Source organism: Sodiomyces alkalinus, assembly GCF_003711515.1.
Source record: "Sodiomyces alkalinus F11 unplaced genomic scaffold SODALscaffold_1, whole genome shotgun sequence".
Lineage (NCBI taxonomy): Eukaryota > Fungi > Ascomycota > Sordariomycetes > Glomerellales > Plectosphaerellaceae > Sodiomyces > Sodiomyces alkalinus.
Window position 1 is genome coordinate 7232140 of NW_021167079.1, and position 16248 is coordinate 7248387.

General features: G+C 55.1%; 7 protein-coding genes across 7 annotated transcripts; 4 read left to right on the top strand and 3 right to left on the bottom strand.

Moving 5' to 3' along the window:
* Positions 1-410: 410 nt before the first annotated feature.
* SODALDRAFT_327952 (ankyrin) lies at positions 411-2406 on the top strand. Its single transcript, XM_028610568.1, has one exon. The coding sequence runs from the start codon at positions 470-472 to the stop codon at positions 2072-2074; it is 1605 nt and encodes a 534-aa protein (XP_028471545.1). The 5' UTR covers positions 411-469; the 3' UTR covers positions 2075-2406.
* SODALDRAFT_327953 (hypothetical protein) lies at positions 2387-3026 on the bottom strand. The gene has a single exon (XM_028610569.1). It carries the CDS (start codon positions 3019-3021, stop codon positions 2536-2538), a length of 486 nt encoding a protein of 161 aa, XP_028471546.1. The 5' UTR covers positions 3022-3026; the 3' UTR covers positions 2387-2535.
* A 274-nt stretch (positions 3027-3300) lies between these two features.
* Positions 3301-4447, top strand: SODALDRAFT_268455 (hypothetical protein; the record flags this gene model as incomplete). The annotated part of the gene is made up of 3 exons (XM_028607609.1): positions 3301-3337; positions 3426-3650; positions 3768-4447. 3 exons carry the CDS (start codon positions 3301-3303, stop codon positions 4445-4447), a joined length of 942 nt encoding a protein of 313 aa, XP_028471547.1.
* A 295-nt stretch (positions 4448-4742) lies between these two features.
* On the bottom strand, positions 4743-7020 carry SODALDRAFT_355966 (hypothetical protein; the record flags this gene model as incomplete). The annotated part of the gene is made up of 4 exons (XM_028613871.1): positions 4743-4837; positions 4898-5365; positions 5394-5959; positions 6965-7020. 4 exons carry the CDS (start codon positions 7018-7020, stop codon positions 4743-4745), a joined length of 1185 nt encoding a protein of 394 aa, XP_028471548.1.
* Positions 7021-9103: 2083 nt separating this feature from the next.
* SODALDRAFT_348387 (40S ribosomal protein S8-B) lies at positions 9104-10190 on the top strand (the record flags this gene model as incomplete). Its single annotated transcript, XM_028613364.1, has 2 exons — positions 9104-9488; positions 9631-10190. The coding sequence occupies exons 1-2, from the start codon at positions 9425-9427 to the stop codon at positions 10188-10190; spliced, it is 624 nt and encodes a 207-aa protein (XP_028471549.1). The 5' UTR covers positions 9104-9424.
* An 89-nt stretch (positions 10191-10279) lies between these two features.
* Positions 10280-10752, top strand: SODALDRAFT_46620 (hypothetical protein). Its single transcript, XM_028615394.1, has 2 exons — positions 10280-10514; positions 10671-10752. Exons 1-2 carry the CDS (start codon positions 10368-10370, stop codon positions 10704-10706), a joined length of 183 nt encoding a protein of 60 aa, XP_028471550.1. The 5' UTR covers positions 10280-10367; the 3' UTR covers positions 10707-10752.
* A 419-nt stretch (positions 10753-11171) lies between these two features.
* SODALDRAFT_266821 (RabGAP/TBC) lies at positions 11172-14235 on the bottom strand (the record flags this gene model as incomplete). Its single annotated transcript, XM_028607514.1, has 4 exons — positions 11172-11234; positions 11332-13595; positions 13697-14012; positions 14122-14235. The coding sequence occupies 4 exons, from the start codon at positions 14233-14235 to the stop codon at positions 11172-11174; spliced, it is 2757 nt and encodes a 918-aa protein (XP_028471551.1).
* Positions 14236-16248: the final 2013 nt, after the last annotated feature.

Here is a 16248-nt window from a genome sequence, read left to right on the forward strand (position 1 = left end):
TGTCTTTTTCTTTTTTTGTCTTTTTCTTTTTTTGTCTTTTTCTTTTTTTCTCTTTTTCTCTTTTTCTTTTTTTCTTTTTTTCTTTTTTTCTTTTTTTCTTTTTTTCTTTTTTTCTTTTTTTCTTTTTTTCTTTTTTTCTTTTTTTCTTCTTTTCTTCTTTTTTTGGATACTTCTATCCGCGTACAAATGGTTAGTGTAAGCTGCTTTTCCCGTGCTGACATGGATAGGTATTTGGAGTCCTTTGCCTCCTACGGAATATTTTTGCTGACGGGCAGTTCAGGTGACCTGCCTAGGAGCGGGGTAGTGTACCCAAAGCTTCCTACCTCCCGTCTGTTAGACCTAAGGTACCAGGTAGGGAAAGCAACACACCCCCCTTCTTACTCATTCCTCTTTCACAGCCAGCGGCTCACTGTGAATCGACCCCCAGCAGACTTCCGGGCCTCTCTCGTCCCGATGTCTTCCACCCAGAATGGACTCAACAACATCTCCACAACCGGATTTCTATGACCTGGTAATGTCATTCCTCCGCCACGGAGACCGTGAATACCTGGCACGCATTCTGCAACTCTGGAATCCCGCAATCGACCCGTACTCGCATATGATCAGCGAAGCCCTACATCGCGCCATCTTCCTCGGAGACGAAGCTGCCGTGCGAATGATGCTCGACGCGGGCGTGGATCCAACAGTGCGGCAACTCTGCGATCCCAACTTCACCCCCCTCCTGACGGCTTCACAATACGGCAGGCGCGCGACGGCCCGTTTGCTCTGGCAAGGCCTGGGCCCCGACGGCCGGTTTTACCCCAGCAAGAGCAAGAGACCCCAGCTCACCTGTCTCCAGGTCGCTGCTCGAAATGGCCACGCCGACCTGGTCGCCGACTTCCTCGATGCATGGGACGGCTGGCCTGCCGACGAGAAGGATCGGGCGCTGCGTGATGCCGCATGGGCGTGGCGCGATGACGTCGTGGCCTTGTTGCTGCGCAAGGTTCGCTATGAAGCCGATGCCATTCAATGTGCTCTGGAGCAGGGCGTTGGCAACAAGCTAATCCTCCCCGAGAACGAAAGAGAACGTCTCCCTGGTCCCGAGGATTCCCTTCGCCAGGAGCGTCTGGTACGTCGACTCGTCGATGCCGGCGGAAACCTAGACGAAAACGACCGCAGCTACCATTGGCCCCTTATCCACAAGGCCGCAAAGGTCAAGCGGGCGGCCGGCGCCTTACGAGCGCTCCTCGAGAAGAACGCAAATCCCAACGTGCAAGATGCCCGGGGCAGAACCGCTCTCCACTATGTGTTCGAGGGAGGAGCGCACTTCTCCATGGATCCTCCTCTACGCGTCCTCTTGGAACACGGCGCATCGCCCGAGACGGCCGACCAGGCCGGAGAAACACCCCTTCACGTCGTTGCCAACACCGGAACCCTTCCACAATTGCTGCTGTGCCTTGCGCACTCTCGCGATGCAGACGTCGCCATCCGCCTACGAAATGCACACGGGGAATCGCTCCTGCACTACGCCGCAGCCGGCGCGAGGGAAGACATTGTCGAGTTCCTGCTCCGCCGCGGCCTGCACATCGATGCGAGGAGCGCCAACGGGTGGACGCCCTTGCTGTGTGCGCTGGCGCCGACCAGGATGAAGGCCGACCCTGCCAGACACCGCCTCGCGAGCCTCCTGCTCCGGCGGGGTGCGAGTGCTCGGGTCGTGACCGAGGAGGGGTGGACTCCGCTGCACGCTTTGGCGACGGCGTATCCTTCCGTTTACGCTGGCCAGAACCCCCTCCCTTCCCCGGGGGCTAGGCGGCTTGCTGGGGAGCTCATCTCACGCGGGGCACCTACCGACGCGGAATCGAGGGTGATTCGAGACGCTTCTGTCACCCCACGAATGTTGTATGATGTATGGGGGTATCGAATGCAGAGGTTCGCCGAGGACTCTACGCAGGCTCCGGCAGGTAGTACGGCCATCGACACTACGCCGTACATGTGGGCTATGCGAAGCAACGCAATGGACATCTTCGACGTTCTCATGGCGCACTTTGACTCGGCTGCTCGTGATGGCGCGGTAGGTGAGGTCAGCAGGCGGTAGGTCTTTATATTTCAGGTAGGTCTTGATGTTCAGGTAGGTCTTGACGCTCCCGGTAGGTCTTGATCTTTCAGGTAGGTCCTTCTGCTTTCAGGTATTGTATGCACCCTTTCCAGGTCCCCGTAGGTCTGCGTAGTATTTGCCTTATTCGCCCGACTTCATATCGAGACGAGTCTTTCAGGGACGTCAAGGGCGTACATACGGCGAGAAGACCAGGACAAGTCTTCCCATAGCGAATGGACGATAGTTGGCGAGAGGCCGATCACCTGGAAAAGGGAGTCCCAACGTCCCAGCCCTTCGGCAGCAAACATGTATGGGTACTTCGTATTACAAGCTGTCTGAGGTATCAATATTTACCTGTGTGCATATGGACCCCATCGCTGCCTGTTGTTCAATCCTCTCGGAATGACCTTGGCAGACCTGCGCAATCTTACGCCAGAAAAGGCCCTGGAGAAGGGTCATCTTCAACAGAGCTTGCAGCTGGTTCTCTTCGCTCTTGACTTGCTGCACCAAGCTGGTGTCATCCACACAGGTATGTATTCGCTGCCATCAAAATATCTGTTCTGGATGGGAGAAGAGAAATACAAAGGCGACGTGATGCCGCAAGTATTGGGACGATGAGGGTATATCACTGCTGGCCCAGTGCTTTGCCAGCCAAGCTGGTTGGGACTTTCAAGCTGAAAGTAAAACCTCGCAAGAAACTGGATTGCATCCACGCCAATCCCTGAGCAATCCTTCGAGGTGCGGGAGCATCGCTTGGAAGGGGAAGATGGTGATCTCTTTGTTGCCTTTGCTCGTAAGGTGTTGCGCTGGCTGCCCGAGAGACCCCGGGCCGATGAGCTTGGAGGTGATGAGATTCTCATCGCAACATATTCGAGAGAGGGAGAAAGCGATGAACTAGCGTAAGGGTCATTGAGGAGCTCCGTTATCTCCTTGGTCTCGATTTCCATTCTCATCGTGGCTGAATGCTGAATGTCAACGTGGCAGAGTTCGTACCTGTAATACTCCGTAGCTGGTCTCATGTCACATCCCCCTGAATGCTTTGTCACCAGGTCCACATGCCGAGGCTCCGTAGCTCGCCAAAAATTACCCAAGGTACCTTATTTATGTTGGGAAGCTTCCAAGTTCTTGTGTCAATTTATTACAGCCAGTTCACACAACACGGTCTACCGCACTTATCCTGGACAAACTCGACGCTGTTGCCAGGGACAGAGCTGAAGACAGTCACGATGGCCTCGAAAATCACCCTGAGACTGGCCAATAGGTGTAAGAATTCCAAATTCCCATACTTCCAGTCTGCATTGCGAACCCTCAGGGTGCCAAGACCAAGACAGACACTGACAAGACTGCTCAGCGCCCAAGCAACCGATCAAGAAGCTCCCGCCTTCCATCGAGGTCCCGGCGAACATCACCATCGAAGATATCAAGGCGCTTATTGCCCGGAAGACGGGTTTCTCAGACCACAATCGCATCGGCCTGTTCGACCCCTCCACCAAGAAGACCCTGAAGAACCGCAAGGCCGAGATTGGCAATGAGCAGGCTGTCGTATCTACTGGGGAGCTCCTGGTCAAGGATCTCGGTGCGTTTTGCCCAAACTATCCGCCGAGGACAATCTTCCTCTGATTTTCCTCGCGCATAAATTAAAAAGAAAGAAGAAAAAAGAAGAAAAAACAACGCTGACACGCTTCCCCCCTAGGCCCGCAAATCGCCTGGAAGACCGTCTTCCTCTTCGAGTACTTCGGCCCCATCCTCTTCCACCTCGCCGTCGTAGCGCTGCGGCCCCACCTCTACGCCGGGGCGGCCAGCACCCCGCTCTCGCGCACGCAGCAGCTCGGCCTGGCGCTGTTCGTGGGCCACTTCGTCAAGCGCGAGTACGAGACGCTCTTCGTGCACCGCTTCTCGGCCGCCACCATGCCGGCCCGCAACATCTTCAAGAACTGCTTTTTCTACTGGACCTTCAGCGGCGCCCTGTGCGCCTGGGAGATCTACGCCCCCTGGTCCCGCGCCGCCGCCGCCGACGGGCACGACACCTCGCAGCTCCTCGCCGCCGTGGGGACCGCCATCTACCTCTTCGGCGAGGTCAGCAACGCCGTCGTCCATCTTAACCTTGCCGGGTTGCGGTCCCCTGGTGGGACGGAGCGGAAGGTGCCGCGCGGGTACGGCTTCTCGCTGGTCACTTGCCCGAACTACATGTTCGAGATTTTGTCGTGGGTCGGCGTTATTATTGCCTTGCAGAGCTGGAGTACGGCCGTTTTCATCTTCTTTGGCGCCGCACAGATGTATGTCTGGGCGAAGGGCAAGGAGCGGGCTTATCGCAAGGAGTTCCCGGATACGTATAAGAAGAAGAGGTTCGTTCTTCTGCCTGGGCTTCTCTGAGGGTCTTCTCCCCATGATATGAGAGGGTGTCGCTGCGGCTGTAGCGTGTAGCGTTCTGCAAAAGAAGGGAAATGGGTCACATGCATGGGGGGGTGCATATGGGAGACTGTTTGGGATGAGGGTCAAATATTCACGGCTTGATCCAATTGCTCGTAAAAAATGGTACGCCGTGCCTCGGGAACTAAAGGACAGGGAAGGAGGAAAAACTTGCTAATTGGACACAGTTTAATATGTCATATGCAGAGCAAATTTATCATTCGTCATTAGACATCGTTATATACGGATCCTGTGCGCTTCATGTCGTGTCCTGCATGGTGTCGTATAGCCCCGACTCGTGACAGGCCTTCACATCGTCGACAGGAGGTTTGTGAGGTTTTCTCCGACCTTCGCCTGCCCATTTTCATCAACTGGCCCCAAAGTGCGCAGATCCGTCCCGAATACTGCCGTCACCCATGCTTACATCCCCGTCAGCATCTTGTTCCGCCCTCTTCCCCTTGCCCCTCAACTCATCCACAGCAGCGTCACCACCTTTACCCAACCTCCCACTCCCCCGGCGAGAACGACAACAGCTGCCACTACACCAACTCGCCTCGCTCCCTTCCTCTCCCTCTTCCTCATCCTCCTCACCCCCCCTTCCCTCGCTCCCACTCTCCGCACTCCCCTCCTTCACAAGCCTCACCGTCTCCTCCAACACGAGGAACTCCCTCTCCAACACCTCGGCCCAATTCTGCACGCTCCCCAGCTCTTTGACCCGCCGCGCCGCATCCGCCGACCACCGCGCCAGCTTGTCGTTCTCCACCCGCAGCGCGGCCGTCGCGCGCCCCACGTCGCGTTCCTGCCGCGTGATCGCCGCCGCGTTGCCGTGCAGCGTCCTGGCGCGCGTCTGCAGCTCCGAGTCGAGCAGGTTGCTTATGGAGGCTACGATGGCCGCGCGGGCTTCCGAGACGTGGTGGGTTTGGTCTCCTGCGGTGCGGGCGGACGATGGGAGGGATGTCGACGGCGGGGAGCGGCTGGATGATGATGTTGTCGCTGTTGTTGCCGTTGTTGTTGCTGTTGTTGTTGTTGTGGTTGTTGTGGTTGTTGTGGCTGTTGTTGGTGGCGGTGGTGCAGCGGATGTGCTTGCAAGTGAAGGGGAGGGGCGGGTGGTGCGTGCTGGGTCCAAGAACAGGCTCGTGGTGCTGGGTTGGTTGGAACAGGCAGATAGGGACGAGGATACGGTTATGGGCGTGCTTTTGTCTACCGACATGCTTGTGGTCAGGGTTGTTGCAGTCGTGGTGGAAGGAGCGGACAACAGCTGCGCCGCTGGGTTCGAGGGCGGAACGGAAGATCGCATTGGGGCCATTTCTCAGCTTCTTGGGGTTGTTGTGTACCAATCTTGAGTGACCGGAGTAGGAGCGGATATACATGAGCAGGTGATCCGCTTGTAAGGTAACGAAGGGCAGAGAGTCAGAAGTGTAACCTGTGGTCTGGTCTGGTCTGGTCATGTAGCTTCGAGATGCCCCGCACTTGGAGCTGCAGTTCACCGAGACTCTCACCGAAGCGACCGAAAGGGGGGAGAGAGAACGGCGAAGGGAGACATGTAAATTATTACAGTAGTTCCCCTTAATTCGCAGAGACTACATGCAATGTCATTAGGATTATATTGGCTTCCACCAACATTCTGGCCATTTGTCGGGAGGAAAGCCTTGAATATTGGGCGAATGATTTCTGAATTATTGACATATAAGGCCAAGGAGTGCGCTCCTTGTGATACGAGTATTGACTAAGAGCATCTATCCTTATTCTGGCACTGGTAAATCTGATCATCTCCCAGTGGCTGAATTCCCCTCGAGCCTTTCTTCTGATTTCTGAAGACACCGTAATGCCTAATGGATGAGTTCCTTGGAATAAATGGATGAGCTATGAGTTTGGAGAGCTTCGAAGAACACAACAAGGGACTAACTATAATGTTGCCTATGATGTTATACTCATAGCTTTCATGATTACGGACGCTCACATTGTTTGTCATGGAATAAGATAAACCATCTCACTCTTAAAGATGTCCTTAAGGTGAAGACTGGCCAGCATCCTATCTCTTTATTCTAAGTTATGACGTACTGACCCTATGATTGTTGTTTATTTAGATATTAAAGGGGACTTAAAGTCCTGTCCAACGTCCTCCTACTACGGACTCACGAACGCCACTGCATATATTCTTGTTACTTGGACTCAAAATAAGACACTCATTAAACCAGTCATGGCATTGCACGCATTATTCAGGCTCCAGATATAACATAAGGTAGATGTAGCATTCTTCCTCCTAGGGCCTTTGTTCAGTGAAATGCACTATATTGGAACAAGATGAGGTGAGTTCGGCGACTCGCCTCTTCTAAGCGGACCCCGGGATCGGCTCTCTCACCACTTATAACGTTAGATATACAGAATCATTCTTCCCGTTTTTCCTTTCTTCGTCCTTTGGCCGTTCTCTTACTATCTTACACTCTTAACAACAGACGGAGAGAGGGCGTTTTCTCTGACTTCAACAGGGCCGCCTCCTGCAGTGGCTGTTGCCGTGTCCATATGTCCATGTCCATGACATCAAACTCTGCCCTCCAATTTCAATCGCAGTTGCTCTGTCATTCGTCATGAATTCGCGAGGTTCAAAGTCGAAGGGTATCGAGGATCACACCAACACGAGTGCCGCCTTCCGATTTCGCGCATACCCCAAGAGAGCAAAGAGACGCAGACACTTGAGCAGGATCGCCCCAAGACCTTGGGGTACACCGCCCCTCGACCCGACTTCTCCTACTTTCTTTCCCGGTGGCCTTCGTCATCCTCCGTCAGAGAAAGGTGAAACAGAGAAAGTGCAGGCGCTTTTGACGCAGAAAGGGGATGGAGGCCCTGACGGATCCCAAGTGCAGCTTGGAGACCTGGAAAAAGTGAGTTTAGGTTTGGAGCAGCGAGGAGACGATGAGGCTCACATAGTTCCAGTTTGTGGGCCTTGATACGAGAGGAATCGCCTCTGCTCCTGCTCCTGCTCTTGTTCCTGCCATTGCTCTCGCGCCTGCCCCCAAGGACCAAAACAACGCTCGAGATCGAAACGAATATCCCAACGGCCTGCAGAGACCTGCAACCCCCACTTCACCATCCTCATCGTGTTCCGCGACTGTATTTTACACCCCGCCCCAGCAGCCGGGTCAAATCGTCCACAGAGTTGAAAAAGCCAAAGAAGCCGAAGTCTGGGTGACAGCGCCGACCTCTCCCGCCGCATGCGACTCGGACAATCGGGACGGAGAGAACCAACAACACCGCGACTCGGGCTGTCTTCCGACTAGTAATGATTCGTCAACTATTTATGCTTTCCTTGAACACGAGCTGGACAAAATGACGGCCAAGTTCGAAACCACCCGCGCGGGCCAGTCGCCCGCGCGACCTACCGATCTATATCTATTAGAGGTGCTGGACCTCCTGGAGTACGGCCAGGCTAGGGACAAGGAAAATCTGGGCCGTGGGAACAAGGTTATCGAGTGGCAGAGGGAGAGGAAGAAGCGGCTTAAGAATAAGAGCGTGGATGGACCGGTGGATGAAACGGCGGTGGTGACTCCGCGGCTCATGGACGGCAGGACGTTCGAGGACGGCCAATCTACCGTTTTTGCCATGGATAACTGCTTCAACCCTGTGTACAGTACGGGCGACGACGTGCCCGAGGAGAACCGCGACGGTTGGCCTCTGCCGAAGGATTACGCGCTCGCAAGAGCCCTGCACCGGGACGGGCGCGTGTCATCACACAAGTTCCCAGCTCCCCTACTAGGCCGTCGTTTCCGCACCGAGGCTGCCGAGCCTTCTGCTTCTGGCACGAACGAGAAACACAGCTCGCTGGAGTACAAGCTTGGACGCGCTGTGCTCGACAGACAGGCCCCGGCTCCCCTCGACGAGCAGCATCATGGGCTTTCCGCCGACGAGGACGCGGATCAAAATTATGACTTCCTTCTGGAGAACTTGCATCCAGGGTTGGAGCACCTCATCAGGGATATCGAGAATACCGAGTTTGAGTAGGGCCGTCTGCGGCGCTCCGGTCCTTGAGAGGGCGGCAGAGACTACTATGGTCGTGCACTTGTGTGAGGTCTCAACTGGTATGACACACCGGGTCTTCTTCTACCCAGGCGTACCTCGGAGCGTTTGGTTGCGTGATCATCATTCGCGGCATCTGGATACCTTCTCGTGTACGAGCAGTAGGTTTATGGAAAAACAGACCTGACATAAGCAGAGTTGGATCAGTGTTCGTTGGACGGGACGCAGAGTTGGTAAAGTAGGAACGAAATGGCGTTTATGGACTGCAGTTAGATAGTTTGTCTCATCATCACAGGCAGCAATTAACGGACAGGGAGTCATGGACTCATGGTGACCATCATCCTTCACCGAGCATTTCCAAGATTGACCCCTCGGTGACTACCTAATACGGGGTCGCGAAGTGCACGAGCCACATGACTGTCCCTGCACTGTACCATAATCACATCTGTGGCTGGTGCTCTATGCCTCAGGCAAAGAACAAGCCCTACTTGGCTCGTGCGTTCCCCACCTGCAACGTAGCGACAGCCCACAGCTAGTGAGCAAAAAATAATTCCGACCCCTTCCCCATCTACGGCTTGTGTGCGAAAAGTTTCAACCTCAACTTCAACAACCCTCCACGCCCAATCCGCCCAATTCCGTTCCCACCCATTCTCGATTGCCGCTGGTGAGATCGATATTCATCAGGTTAGTTTGATATGGACCACGAGAGCATTCGAATCAACGACCTTTTTCTTCTTTCGAGTTGTAGAAAGGCCAAGCTCCGACGACGTTGACGGCGGCCGAATTGTCCTCGTGTTCTTCCCCGTCCTCCCCATCCCGCCATCCCCCCATCCCCCCATCTCCTACCCAAGTACCCTCTCCTTCTCCTACAGATACTCACGACAGCCGTGCTGACCACTTTCCCCATCGCTTACAGAAACCGCAATCATGGGTATCTCTCGCGACTCTCGTCACAAGCGTTCCGCCTCCGGCGCGAAGCGCGCGTTCTACCGTGCGTACCCTCGAAAGCCCGTATGATTTTTTTTCAGCGGGGCCTGTCCCTTGCGGTAGAAACCTAGAGATAGGGGCCTACCCGGGGACGGGCCCTGGCTGCACAAAAGAACCATGCGTTCTGACCTTTTTATCGTCAACAGGGAAGAAGCGCGCTTTCGAGCTGGGCCGTCAGGGTGCCAACACCCGGATCGGCGCCAAGCGTGTCCACACCGTCCGCACCCGTGGCGGTAACCACAAGTACCGTGCCCTGCGCCTCGAGTCCGGCAACTTCGCCTGGTCCTCCGAGGGCACCACCCGCAAGACCCGCATCATCGGCGTCGCCTACCACCCGTCCAACAACGAGCTCGTCCGCACCAACACCCTGACCAAGTCGGCCGTCATCCAGATCGACGCCGCCCCCTTCCGCCAGTGGTACGAGGCCCACTACGGCCAGTCCATCGGCCGCAGGCGCCAGCGCCAGCAGGCCGCCGCGTCCGGCGCCAAGCCCGAGGAGGAGGCCAAGAAGAGCAGCTCCGTCGAGAAGAAGCAGGCCGCCCGCTTCGCCGCCCGCGGCAAGGTCGACCCCGCTCTGGAGAAGCAGTTCGAGGCCGGTCGTGTGTACGCCGTCATCTCCAGCCGGCCTGGTCAGTCTGGCCGCTGCGACGGCTACATCCTCGAGGGCGAGGAGCTTGCTTTCTACCAGCGCAAGCTGCACAAGTAAACTGGCAGCTATGTTGGTGGCGGCATGCCTGTCGCGGTGCGATAGAAGGAGGTAGCGGGGGAAAAGGAGTGTAAAGGAGGAAATGTTCTGCTACCTTCACGTCCAGCGGCAGGGGCGGAGGAGAAGAGAGGGAAGGAAGAGAGCGGACGAACAAGAAAAAAAAATCAGAGGCGGCATATGGGACCAACACGATTTTTTTTTTTCACTCTTACGGACAATGGCTTGGTGTTCGAGGTTCCTGTTTTTCCATCGTCGTCTGGCATCTCGGGGCGTGATACCGCTACGGCTGGTTATTACTCCGTGTCGCTCGACTTTTTAAGAAAGGTACGGGCGTTGGGAATGAATGGGCTGAAGAGGAGAGGCATAATCCCCTCCGCTGATTCATAAATGTGATGAAAAATAAGAGAAACCCAAGTCATGTCCAATTGAGCCGTGTGGTGTGCTAACACGGAGTGCATTTGATGTATGGTTGTCCTGTAGGTAAACCGTCGGATGCCTCGCAGCTCACTCAGTTGATTGAGTGATGGCTTTTTCTTCGTCGTGATATGTGGTTCTACCGTTGATGTGTTTGTGAAGAATACTCTTTACTCCGTTCCACTCCATCAAGTCTAATTCTGCCAATCGAGCCATCTATCAAAGAATACTCCTATCAAAACACGAGTGACCTCCATCAAGATGGAAAAGAACAGGAGCTGGTAAAACAATGTTACCACGCCTCTCGATCCAGCGAGGCGAGCCTGCTCTGGGGTGATATAATAGGAAGAGCAAGAAACGAACAAAAGGAAATTCGTGAAACCCATGTGCTAGCATATGCGTAGCCTCTTCTCTCTAGTCATACAACAAATATGGCCATGCGGGAGCGGGAATCCAAGCATGCCCAAAGAAAAACTGCCGATCCCTCAACACCCTGTTTTGATATATCTCCAATATGTATGTAGGTTTCCCAAATTCCGGGGGGGCGCCAGGCTGCATGACGCTGTTTCATGCGAATTGCCGCTTGAGATCGGTCCACTTGCGTGTAAGCGTCTCGTGTTGAGAATTGATCTGGGGGAGAGTCACGTCAGTCACTCGGCGAAAAAAAAGAAAAGAAAAAGAAAAAAAAAGAAAACAAAAAAGGAAAACCCGACACAGCACGACATACCTCGGCATACTGCATCTTCGTCTGCACGAGCTCCTCCTCAAGTTCCGCCATCTCCTTCTCCAACCGCTGGTTCTCCTCGTGCACCTTCTCGTTCCGCTTCATGAGGTCGTCCCGCTCCTGCCGCCAGGCGGACTCGAGCTCCTCAGGCTGCTTCTCAATCACGACGCGCAGCTCGCGCACCTGGCCCTTCAGGCTCTCGTTCTCGTCCCGGAGCTCCTCGTTGTCGACCTTGGTGTGCACTAGCTCCGTCGCCAGCGCCGCCTGCTCGCGGTCGCACGTCTCCACCCGCTCCTCCAGCCGGCGCACCCGCACCGCCAAGCTGGCGTTGGCGGCCCGCAGCTGCTCCAGCTCCGCCTCGCGCCCGCGCTCCGCCCGCGTCTTCTCCTCCCACTCGGCCGTGTACGCCTTGAGCGTCTCGGGCGCCATCTTGACCTCGCACGCGTCCCGCACGAGCTGGTCCGCGCGGTACACCTCCTTGTCGATGCTGGCGCTCGAGCTGCCGAAGAAGCCGTTCTCGAGGATGCTGCCCGCGCTGGGGTCCCTGTCGATGTACACGTCGAACAGCTTGTCCTTGAGGTAGGCCGTCAGCTGCGCCATGTCCGACATGCCCAGCAGCGTGGCGGCGTTCTTCTGCATGAGGACGAGGCCGAACCGGAGGATGGCCGAGAGGCCCTCCGACAGGATGAGGTCGTAGATGCGCAGCACGAGCTGGAGGGGGAAGCGGTAGGCGAAGAGCGTGAGGAACCACTGCGTCGCGTACAGGTGGGGCGAGATGCCGCGCCGGTGGAGGTGGCAGTAGAGCGCCGGCTCGAGGTCCTCCAGCAGCCGCTCGAACTGGTACAGGCGCATGTGCAGGCCCGGCATGTCCTGGACGAAGAGGTCGCGGAGGTGGTAGTGGTTCATGAGCCGCACCAGCAGACAGAAGGCCTCTTCCTCGGGCATGTTGAAGAGGATGGGCATGACGAGGAAGTTCATGCCCTGGGCGTAGCCCACGCCTTCGTCGAACAGCGCATAGGCCTTGCAGACGCCGAAGAGGCTCTCCTGAAGCCCCGCCGACGCCGCATACTTGGAGAAACTCGTGCGGGAGCCGAGGTCTCGCCGGATCGTCTTCTCCAGCTTCTGGATCATGGCGGCGTCCTCCTTTTGCCGCCTCTTCTTCTCGGCCGCGTCCGCCTGGGCCGCCTTCTGCAACGCCTCTGCGGTCTTCTCGTTGACCGCTGGTGGGGTCACGCCGTTGGCTCCCGCCGGTTCGGAATGGACCGACGATGCGGACGACGTATTCGTGTCGTTCTGTGTGCCGAGGTTGCCGTTGCTCGCCGCGCTGATGGAGGTGCCGTTGCTATTCCTGTCTCGCTCCTTTTCGGTGCCTCGTACCACGAGTTCTTTGTACATGGCCTCCAGCTCCTCGTTCTTGCTCTGTGCAAGGACTTGCCAGATGACGCCCCGGATGGCGTTGGGAATCCCGGTGGCAATGGCCCTGTTAAGCTCCTCCGGGCTGGTTCGCGCCACGGCGGCCGGGCCTTCGTACACGACGGATTGCCAGAGATCCCAGTCGACCTGGCCGCTCGCCATATCCGACGGGCCGGCGGTGACACCGGAGGCTGTTCCGGGGGCGAGGGACAGGTTAGGACTGACCGGCATAGGGCTTTTGGGAGGGGGTTCCGACGCTGCGTCGCCGTCCTCGCCCTCATGTGTCTGAGAGGTGGCTCCACCGATGGTTAGGTGGTTAGAGCGGCTGACGAGAGCAGCCACGGTGGCGCTCAGCCCCTTTTGGTCGTCCGTGGCTACGGCGGAGGGGGAAATGCCGGCTTCTTCCCGCATCCGCAGCATCTTGAACCGGTCTTTCAAGTTATTCCTCGTACCATTGACGCCATTCTCGACGGCTCCTTCTTTTTCCTCCTCTAGCCTGCTCAGCATCATATCTGGGTTGCTAGTCAGCGTGGCGATAGAGCTGGCCGTATTTCTCCGGGGCGATTGAGAGGGAGGTGGCGAGCGACTTGGCTCCTTATCCTTGCCCGTGTTATTTCGTGAGAGCCAGGAAAAGGGACTGGTGAGCCTGCGAGTGGGTGGGCCAGGAGCCGGAGCCGGAGCCGGAGCCGGAGGTGGTGGCGGTGGCTGGACTACAGAGATCACAGGGTCGGGAGACTTTGCAGGTGAAGAGGCGGCAGGGGGTGACCACGGCATGGCCGGTAGCGAGCTGGCAATGTTGCTTAGCGATATAGTTCGGGGGGCTTCTTTGGTCTCGGCGGGACTGTCTTTTGGTTCTATGCATCTTGATGTTAGACACTTCTCCCACTTGACCTCGCTCTCCCTCCGTCACTAGCGAGAGAGAGAGCGGCGCAGGAATGGGGGTTTTCAAACCAACCTGGCGGTGGCGGAGGACTGTTGTCATCGTCAAGATTGACGACATCTAGATTTGAGGTGTTTGATAAGCGCTTCGACGCGAGAGATGCCTTCTGCTGCAGCTCTTGTTCTTCAGGACTGCCACGGTCTTCCTCGTTCTTCTCGTCATTTTCGTCGATTTTGTCGTCATCCTTGCCGATGTTCTCGGGGGCGTCCCCCGTCTTAGTCGCAGCTGGATCGACAGTCGCGGCTTGAGAAGGTTGTTGCTGCGAAATAGAGGGCGTCCTTTTGGTCAGAGATCGGACTTCGGTGGTATCGACGGCATCCTCGAATGTATTCTATCGCAGATCCAATAATGACATCAGCAAAAAGGACAGCAATTTCGAGGGAGATATTTTGTAGCTTCGTTCAGAGAAGATGATGGTATTCGGAAATGCCTGATCTCACATTTTCCTTCTCGGATGTGGCAGACAGCGAGCGTCTTCTGTCCACGACATGGTCGGGGGAAGCTGGCCTTGACCTTGGCCCTGGCCCTGGCCCTGGCCCGTCTGCCTGGGACATGGCTGCACCGAAATGGATCGGCCGGGAAATCAATCTGTATCCGTCTCACTTCCAGTTGTTGATTTTGTTGTTGTCCGTAGATCCGGCCAGATCTCGCTCTTTGCCTCGAGAAGATGAGAAGCTCGGAAAGGGCTGAATACCGGAGGAGGAGGAGGAGGAGGAGGAGGAGGAAGAGGAGGAAGAAGAGGAAGATGAAGGACTGCGGCTTGTACACTGGCCTACCTATTGGTTGGCCAACCGAGCATCCAGGGAGAACAGTCGGTTCATTTGGTACCGAGGGTTGCTAGAGGCGTACGGGATATGACGATCTTCCCGAGGACGGCCTGGATGGGCGTGTTTCTTCGTTTCTTTCGTTTCTTGATTTGTAGGTTTGTAAAGTTGTAAAGTGTCGTTGAGTCGATGTTTGAGAGGTGGCTTTCCGTGGCTCGTGTTCCTGTAGGTGGCTTGGAGGAATGTTTGACACGGTAGGAGCGCTTGTGGCTTATAAGTTATGTGGACCAAACGGGAGTTGGTCTTGCTTGCAAGTTCCAAGTAAAGCATTCCAGGAGGTACCGTGAGGTATGGAATGGAGAATACCTGTATGTAAGGTACCTATCTTGCCAAAGGTAGTACCTGTACCTTACTTACACAGTGAGTAACGTACTTGGGTACGAAAGTATTATTAAGGGGTCCTACTGGAGGCCAACCGGATAAATTACCTCCTGACCCCTCCCATCTGTTATTCCTGGTATTTAGCAATTAGAGTGTTCGGCCTCCAGCTTTTTGAATTTTGAAACGACCTTCTGCAGTAGGGTCGTTCAGAAAGTGGCCAGAAATGGCTTAGTGAATGCGGCTTCAGGGGGCAGAAGGATGGGTGGGTGGGCATCCACAGTGAATGTGAATGTGAATGTTGCGTGAAAGAGTTGTGCTCTGAAAGACTATTTCAAAGACTCTTTCCAGTCTTAATAATCTGCTTGGTTATCTCGTCATCTCTTCATTCAACAGGCAACAGGCAACAGGCAACAGGCAACAGGCAACAGGCAAGACCACTGGATTCTTCGAGACCTCTTCTGGTCCCAGGCCGAGTCTTCCGAGTCATGGCTCCTTAGCGGAATGGAATGCGAGAAGAAAACATTGTTGGAATGTCATGTTCATCACCAGCATTTGTTCCTACCTGTCTCCTTTGTTCGTTGTACTTTGCTCGGAATATAAGTGAGCCTTTACACTAATCTTTCCGTTCACCCCTCACGGCTTACGCTCAAGGCTGAGCTGCCACGTTCCAACCGTCGGCGATACATATCTTCTGAGAGGAGCCAGGTCATCCGTCTTTCGCTGCCCGACTGAAGCTGTCTTGGCGGCCCAGAAACCTCCTGCAGGTAGTCTCCAGATATTTTGCCCAATTGCCAGTTTGGATAGAACAGAGAGAAAATAAAATAAATATCCCGGCGCTTTGGGTAAGGTAGTTCGATAACTTTTGACCACTAACACTGAGCCTGTAGTTTCGAGGTCATACAAGTAGGATTGTCCGTGTCTGTGTACCCCCCGATGATGGATAACGGTACGGGTGCCTAGGCCGATGTGGGAATGCTTCGACGCCGATACGACGCCGTAGTATATATCTGTTTGTTACAAGCGTCTGCAAGGCAGCAAATACCTACCTACCTACCTACCTACCTAGGTACCTAGTCAGGCCAGGTTAATCGACAGGCAGCAGGCGTAGACATATACATGACACACCTACGGTACCTTAGGCACTACGTCCATAAAGTAGCAGTTAAGTAAGGTATTACGTCTTCAGTCCATATAAGCCAAAAGAATAAGGTAAGGTAGGGCAAGGCAATAAGAGGAAAAGCAAGACAACTTAATTCAAGACAAGACGCCTCACCTAATAATTAGGTACAGGTAATTAGGTACGATATCACAAGAGAGGAAGGCACCATTTTGAGAGTGCACTTTCCCCTCTCTCTAGTGCCAGCGTATTGACGTAATAAGGTAAATACCTTAGACATACTGTACTTACAGCTGTACTTACAG

Bases quoted from the DNA above. Each gene is read 5' to 3' on its own strand.
- SODALDRAFT_327952 (XM_028610568.1), top strand. From the start codon at position 470: ATGGACTCAACAACATCTCCACAACCGGATTTCTATGACCTGGTAATG.
- SODALDRAFT_327953 (XM_028610569.1), bottom strand. From the start codon at position 3,021: ATGGAAATCGAGACCAAGGAGATAACGGAGCTCCTCAATGACCCTTAC.
- SODALDRAFT_46620 (XM_028615394.1), top strand. From the start codon at position 10,368: ATGGGACCAACACGATTTTTTTTTTTCACTCTTACGGACAATGGCTTG. The intron at 10,515-10,670 runs GTACGGGCGTTG...GTTGTCCTGTAG, and splicing joins CGCTCGACTTTTTAAGAAAG to GTAAACCGTCGGATGCCTCG.